At 58.1% G+C, this 7,730-nt stretch overlaps 1 protein-coding gene across 1 annotated transcript; it reads right to left on the reverse strand.

The window, feature by feature from the left end:
- Nucleotides 1-373: 373 nt before the first annotated feature.
- On the reverse strand, nucleotides 374-3,174 carry Six2 (SIX homeobox 2). Its single transcript, XM_052184806.1, has 2 exons — nucleotides 2,615-3,174; nucleotides 374-704 (listed from the first exon to the last, which is right to left on the reverse strand). The coding sequence occupies exons 1-2, from the start codon at nucleotides 3,172-3,174 to the stop codon at nucleotides 374-376; spliced, it is 891 nt and encodes a 296-aa protein (XP_052040766.1).
- Nucleotides 3,175-7,730: the final 4,556 nt, after the last annotated feature.

A 7,730-nucleotide genomic window follows, 5' to 3' on the forward strand; every position in this document is an offset into this window, starting at 1 on the left:
AAATGAAAAGAGGAGATATAAGAGACGTGAAAGGAAAGTGAAGGAAAGAAAAGGCGATAGAAAGGAGAAGAGATTAAAAAAATCGGGATGGTGGTGGCTTATAATTTATTCCCTTGCCTAGTTCAAGACTCGGTCCCTGGCCTCCAAAGGATCTCAAAAGCAACTTGTTGACAATGAATTCCCCAAAGGACCCTGAGCAGACCACTGTCCACTTTGTCCGGCCACGCCCGGCCGGTTCTGCCGCTCCAGCGTGATAGGACAGTCTTCCAGTACCCGGCACAGACTCCAGAATCTATCGCCCTCGCACGCACATCGCCTCTCAAGTCCCCGCACCAAGCACGGTAAAGCAAGCGCCCCGGAGGCGAGCACAGCTCTAGGAGCCCAGGTCCACAAGGTTGGCAGACATGGGGTTGAGTATGGAGTCCTGCAGGCTGTGGTGATGCTGCATTGGGTCCGCGCCGCCTCCACCGGGCACTGGTACGGGTACTGCGCTCGGGCCGGGAGGGTGGCCCAGGCTGTGCAGGGAAGGCAGCCCAGGGGGCGGCGGTGGGCTGAGCAACAGAGCGGGACTGGACGACGAGTGGTCTGGAGTCCCCGACGGCGTCTTCTCGTCCTCCGAACTGCCTAGCACTGACTTGCCGCTGCCATTGAGCGAGGAAGCCAGCGGGTTGTGGCTGCTGGAATTGGAGTTCTCGCTGTTCTCCCTGCAGGCGCGGGAGCAAAGGAGCAGGGTCAGCGGGATCCCAAGGCCACTCCGCGCCACCCTCTGAACACCAGCACCTGGGGCCGCGGTCGCTAAAGGGTGGTTTCCGTTTCCACCGTTCCCACACCTGGCCTTTGGTTCTTTATTGCGTTCTCAAACCTCAACACTAGTTTTCTCTTGTCCCTCTCCCTGTATCAGCCCATGTCCTTAATCTCATGACTACCTTCCCTGCTCTCTGTATGTCCGATCCTGTCCAGTCTCCCACCCCATTCCTGTCTCAGAGCCACGGCACCGAAGTGGGGTGCCTGGAGTTGGGAGAGTGAGGGAAAAACACTTGGATTTTCGAATCACGTAGGCGGACAGCCGAGCTTTGCTGAGTGGAATCGGGGAGTAGAGGCTTCAGGTACAGCGGCCCCAGGCTGAGCGGCCCACTTCGAGTTGGGTGAGCACAGGCCTAGTGCCCTCTGCTTCTCTCTGCGCCCGGGAAACCCCTGGCTGCTACTGAGAATGAGTTCCCTGATCCCAAACTGAGCAGGCTCTGTGAGCTCCTTTGACTGGGCAGAAATCTGGGACTTTGAGAATGGGGGACTCCCTTTCCCTAGCCTTCTACTGAAAAGTTTAGCCAGGTATGGGTATGGGCGCTCAGAATGAAGAGCAGCCCCGGGGAGCAGGCAGAAGGAAGGGTGGGGTGGTTAGGACCCTAAGCAGAAACAAGGAGACACAATCTGTTGCCCCCACCGGGGGCCTGGTCAGGAACCCTAGCCCTTATGGAGCCTGTAGAGAGGGTGACAGGGTAGATGAAGCCACCTCCGCCCCGCTTTTGCGGACAGTCCCTGCCAAGATATGGGTATTTGAAATCCTGGGTAAAACCCATTTGTGGATTCCTGACGGCCATTCTTTCCGATTTCTGGGGGGGAAGAGGGGGGGGGGAATGAACCATTGAGAGAACTTGGAGGTTTCAAATACACAGGCCCAGTCAGTCTTCTGTCCCTACTGTTCCACACCCTTACCCTGGACCCGGATCATTCAAACTGTCTTGAACACATCCACATCACCTAACCCAGGTGTCTTGTTTAGCTGTTCCCCAAGGAGAAATTCTGTTCCCTTAAACCGTTTTCTCCTCGATTCCCTAGTTTCCTTATCCGGATTTAAGTTTAGAAGGGTTGCAGACAGTTAGAGGAGTTCAGAAAGTATTGGATTCTGAAAGAAAAGAAAACTTGCGGCTCTTTGGCAGATCCCAGTTTACCTCACACACCCGACTTGCAATCAAGGAGAGCAGGACCAGAGGAAAGGGTGTGACAAGTTCAGAGAAGGCTTTCTGGGCTACCTTCTCTCCCGCAACTGACACGTCTTCCCAGATGCCTTACAGCTCTGAGTCCTTTCCACGCGGGATAACTCCCAGCTCTCTTGTGCCCAGCTCTCATGCCCAGACAAGGAATAGACACTTGCATAGATATTGCCTTCATTGCCCAGATAATGCTAGGGAGATTCCAATCTCAGCTCTGACCCCTAAAAACCGCTTTGGCCTGGAGGTGACGTCCTAAACCCCTTGATCCCCGACGCCCTTGGTTGTTCGAAGATCAGACCCTGAGCCTAAGCATACCTCACAGGGAAATCAGGCCCCACAGCCCAGCCCGCTCTGAAACTCGCCGGTTTTCCAATCCAGTCCACAAGCGACTGGGGAATTAGTTACTGAGAACTTACGCACCACTTTGCCCGCTTTAGACAAATTCCGGGCCGCTCTGTCTCCAGAAAAGACCTAAGCGCTGTTTTGAGTCAGACTGAGCTGCAGCCGAGGTTGGTACCCGGGGCCCGGCTGCGATTTAGTCCTGTCCAGGAGCCCCCACCCTCGCCCCCACCCCGTTTCTCCCGGGACCAGGGCAGCCGACGCCGATGCTCACTTACTCGTACCTTTCCTTGGCCTCCGCCGCCCTGTCGCGCTGTCGCCGGTTTTTGAACCAGTTGCTGACCTGCGTGGTGGTGAGGCCAGTGGCCTCGGCCAGCTCGCGCTTCTCCCGCGGCGACGGGTAGGGGTTGTGCGCGTACCACTCGCGCAGCACGCTGCGGCTCTTCTCCTTGAAGCAGTAGCTGGTCTCCTCGCCATCCCAGATGGAGCGGGGCAGCGGGAACTTGCGCCGCACGCGGTACTTGCCCACGGCGCCCAGGGGCCGGCCGCGCAGCTTCTCCGCCTCGATGTAGTGCGCCTTGAGCCACAGCTGCTGCAGCTTGGCGTGGTTGTGAGGCGAGAACTGGTGGCTCTCCAGGATTTTGTAGAGCTCGCGGAAGTTGCCCCGGTGGAAGGCCACCACGGCCTTGGCCTTGAGCACGCTTTCATTCTTGTGGAGGTGCTCGCAGGCGGGCAGCGACCACAGGAAGCGACCCAGCCGCTCGATGTTGCCGCCCTGCTGCAGCACCTCGCACACGCACGCCACTTGCTCCTGCGTGAAGCCGAAGGTGGGCAGCATGGACATGGTGGCGGATGCGCGCCCGCCCGCGCGCGCCCTCACCGCGCCTCGCGGCCCCGCATGGGCGCCTCCCCGCCGGCCCGAGCCGGCCGACAGGCGGGCGGGGTCCCCTGGCCAGGCGCCGGCTCCCGAGCGGCTCCTGAGTCACAGCGATCTGTCCTCGCTCCCGCCGCCGGCCCCGCGCAGCTCCGCGCCCCCGCCTCCCGCGCGCCTCGCCCGCGCCCAAGCCCGGGGGCCGCCCGGGGCGCCGCTCCGCATGCTCCGCGCCCGCCCGCCCGCCGCTCGCTCGCCCGCTCCTCGCTCCTTCGCTCTCCCTCCCGTCTAGCTCGCTCGCAGCTTTTTTAATAATATTATTCTAAGCGGGCATGAGGCGCGGCGGCCCGCGCCCTGATTGGTCGGGTTATCTGACCCGGGGCCTGCCCGCGCCAGACAATAGTCGAGTCAAATTATTCGCCATGGAGACGCTGTCAGTCACCGGTAACCCGAGCCCCGGCTGCCCGGGCGGCTCCCCCCTCGGCCAGCTCCGCTGACAGATCGTCCCGGCTCGGCACAGAGCGAAGGGAGGCCGAGACGGGAGCCCCAGGCACTCCCAGAGCCCGGGAGGCGGAGAGGAGCCCGGCTGGGGCCCCCAGACGGCGGTGATTGACGGGCGGACGCCCAAAGAGCAGAGGAGGAGAAGGAGGACCCCGGAGGAGGGGGCTGGGTGGGGGCCCTCGAAGGAAAGACGAAGACCGAGGTGGGGAAGGAAAGGAGTAGATGGGAAGGCGGAGGACCGTTTAAGGGGGTGCCTTTCAAGAAAGGAAAAGAGGGGGACTGAAGGAGCCTTCAAGAGGAAGAAGTGTGAGACACCCCCTTTTTTTCTTTAAATAAGAGGCGTCGCAACAGCCTCGCCCAGACCTCGCCAGGTGCTCCAGCTCCGGCTGGGTTGCTGCGTCGCTCGGAAGGGAAGGTCGCAGCTGACAGGCAGAGACACTGTAACCCAGGAGGAGGTCAGTGGGAGGGAGAGTTTGGATTCTCTTAGGGGGCCCGTGAAAGACTTGGCTTTTCTAGCTGACAACACCCCACCCCCATGCTAGAAACCCGGGGCCGGAGCTATCCATCCCCCAGGGAAAGGGGGAGGAGGTGGGGCGAGAAGTCCGAGATTTGGCAGTGGCCGCAGCTGGACGCCTGAGAATCAACTTCCCGGAGGATCCCGCCTTTCCTTCCCTTCGGAGCGGGCTGCTTGCCCCGCGGCCGGCACCGCCCCCACTCGGCGCGCTTCGCTCCCCGCCAGGCGGGGACTCAGACTTAACCCCACGGGGCCCAGGGCCCGAGAAACTCCCTGCAGTCTTGTGTAGCCTTCACGGAAGTTGACTCTTGCAAGGACGGCGACACAAAACCGGGGAACCCGCATAGACGCGCACACTGCCCTGGGGAGCCCAGGGCAGCCAGTGTAGGGTGATAGTCGCGCTTTCCGGGATGGAGATGGGGTGCGCTGAAGAGAGAGGAGACTGCACGTACCAGCTTCCTGTCCCCCTACTTCTGGGCTCGGGTTCCTGATCGCTTCTGCCCCAGAGCCCAGCGCTAAGTTCCGGCACGATGGCCTTAGAAAGTGGGTAGGAGGAGCTCCTGTTTTTTGCTTCTTTGTCAGAACACCTCGAGAAAACACGTGGTGCTGCTCCTTTGGCAGAACCGAGCAATAGAAGGTTAGGGGTGCACTGGAGGGGTGGGATGAGGGATGGATGGCCCTTAAGTTTTTAGGGTTTGAAAAGCCAGGGCTGATTTCTTTGTCAGGCTTGTCCTTTGAGCGTCCATTTCTGAGTAAGCGCCCGTTCTTACTCAGCTGCAAGCTCCTAGTGACATGCTCAATGCCAAGACCCAAGGAGACACAGATCACGCTAAAACCCTTAGGCCTCATTTTGTTACCACCCTCCCCCCTGTCAGCTTTCTAAGGGCACGGAGATGCGGATATTGAAAATGGGGGAGTCCAGAGCCTCAGCTTTGGTTTCTAGCTTTGCTGCTTGTTTATGGGTAAGGTACATATTTATTTATTTAAGGATCCAGCATGATTTCCCAAACTTCCCCTCTGCTCCAGAATGCCAAAAGTCTTTCTGTGGTGATGTAAGCACGGGAGAGTGGAGCGAGCTAGAGAGCGAGAGCGCTGTGGCCTTCCTTAGGACTTTAGATCCCGGAGAGCGCTGTCCTCTTGAGTTGAGGACAGAAGTCTGCGTAAGTAGGCACTAAGCCAGCACCAGAACAAGGTCCTGCAGAAATCCAGATGTCATCTTTGTGGACTTCTTCTGTGGGTGGGGCAGATCCTAGTGCAGCCAAGCTACCTGATCTAAAGATCCACGTCATGGGGTTTGCCCTCTAGTGAGCTTTGAGGATCCCAGGGGACCTGGGAAATATATTACCCAGACTGCCAGCAGGTTCTAGAACACAGCTTGCTACTAAGGGTGACCAGAGTTAAAAGGACTCAGAAGATCGCAGCTCTGGTCACAGCCAACATAGTTTTTTGATAAAAGAATGCCAGAGAAGGAAAGACCTCTATTGGTCGGTGCTGGACCAGTTAGTCACGTCCCGGTGTGAGACTCTGGGCCCATTTCCCCATTAGCTGGGGCCTCAGTGTTCTCCCTAATCCTTCCCAGTGCTGGCCTGCAGTAGTTTGAGAGCATTAACTTTGCAAGGATGGTCTCTCCAACCCCAGCCCTGGTTTGACCACGCACCTGCCCCTCCTTGGGCCTTTGGGGCTTTAAGTTGGTGGGAGCTTCTTTCAGGCCTGGGCCCTGCCAAAGCTCGCGGTAGTCAGATTTTCCGAGTCCTGGAGCTCCCCGATTCCCGGGCTCCCTGATGCCTCCTTTGTGGTCCCCAGGCCACCAACCCTGCCTGGAGCCTCTAGGCCACACTCACACTCCGCAGCAGGCAGAGCAGAGCAGAGCAGAGCAGAGAAGGGACCTGCCACCCAGGGTGCCTGATGAAAAGTCGTTACCCAGCAAGCATAGAAAAACTGTAGTCCCATTACCCAAAGCTGGGCTGTGATATGATACTAGCTATCCCGTCCTATCTCTGTCACAAACCAGTTCTAGCTGGTTTGGAACAGAACCTCTTGGCAGCTGGGGGCCGGCTGGATGCTTGCCCTAAAAAGGTTAGAATCTCAGCTAGGGTCTGTTCACACACAGCAGTCTCTGTCTGGCCCCTCCTTCCCAGAATTTGCACCAGGACAGAGCATACATAGGCTGTCTGGGTGGGGATTTGATAGACACCACCGTGACACTCAGACAAGCTCTGCCTTCGGTTAGAGCGAGCACATTGAGTAGCTGCTTGAGAGGCCTGTAGTGTCAAGTACTTTGGATCTCCACTTGACCCCAGCATTCAGCCTTGTACATTTCCCTCCACCTGGTCTTACACTCCCACAACCGCTGGCATTAGAAGTTCAGCATAGGCAGAGTACTTTATGGCCAGGATGGAGGAAACTTCCGCAAAGGTTTGGGAATTTGCGTTTTATTGAATTGTCTCCTTGCGCCCTTAGCTGCTCTACAAAGTTCCTGGGAGCATCCTGGGAGCACCGGACTTCCTGGAAGGCAATAGTGGGAGCTCCCCATGAGTTCCCGCCGACGGGACTTATTTTCCTCAGATTTTTGGGCAGTAGGAACGGTCTAAGTGCCTGGAGATTAGCAGGAAACTCGTAGGATGGACCCTGAAGGCCACCGCTGACCGCACCCATTGACCGGAGGACATCTGGCACGCCGCAATCCTGTGCTGGCCCGTGGGTCACCCAAGGGATTTCTCGGCTTGGGTTGGGGCCATCCGAAGTGAATCTGAAGAAAAGGGACTTGCTGCCTAGATCCAAGGCCAGTGGACCAAGAGACCTTCGCTCTGGGCAAACCTTGTAACTCTAAAGAAAAAAAAGGGAGTGGGTTTTCTGTGCCAAGTCAGAAAAGCAGAGTTTGTGCGCTTTAATCTTTATTTTTCCCAGCCTATAAAGACTGCAGAAGCCTCCCGACTGACACCGGCTCTGCCGCTCCTCGCGGCTTAATCCGCGGTGCCCTGCAGCCAACGCTCAGAGGAGAGACATGCGGGCTTCTCCAGGCAGAGGTGCGGCGCTGGGCGACGATACTTGTTCTTTCTCCGCCACCAACTCTCCCCACTCCTCTTGGGTCTGAGATGTGCATTTCGTTGAATGCGGGCCAGCAGTCGAAGCGGGCTGGCATTGCGTTCCCTGCGCCTCACCACCCGCCTAAGGCACTCGCCAGGTCTGCGGTGTCCCCGCAAGTGCTACTAGCATCTGCAAAATCTGACACCCCGCGGTTTTCCGTGTTGCTCAACGTGTAAGACCGTGTCAGATGCTGGTTTACAACTTGTCCCAGTTCTCTGAACGGTTCCCAGGGCGCTCCGAGTCTGGGCAAGTTTGTAGGGCCCTGGGCTCCGTGAAAAGTCACTCTGGAAAGGGCCTAAACCGTGTTGTCGTCCGTGTCGCACGTGGCTGTGACTGTAACAGGCCCTATGGGTCAGAGCAGCAGGGATCCCAGGGCGTCCTTTCGTCTGTCTCTCTGACCTGCGAGCCTTTAGCCTGCGACCCACGA

The sequence above is a fragment of the Apodemus sylvaticus genome, chromosome 6 (assembly GCF_947179515.1).
Source record: "Apodemus sylvaticus chromosome 6, mApoSyl1.1, whole genome shotgun sequence".
NCBI lineage: Eukaryota > Metazoa > Chordata > Mammalia > Rodentia > Muridae > Apodemus > Apodemus sylvaticus.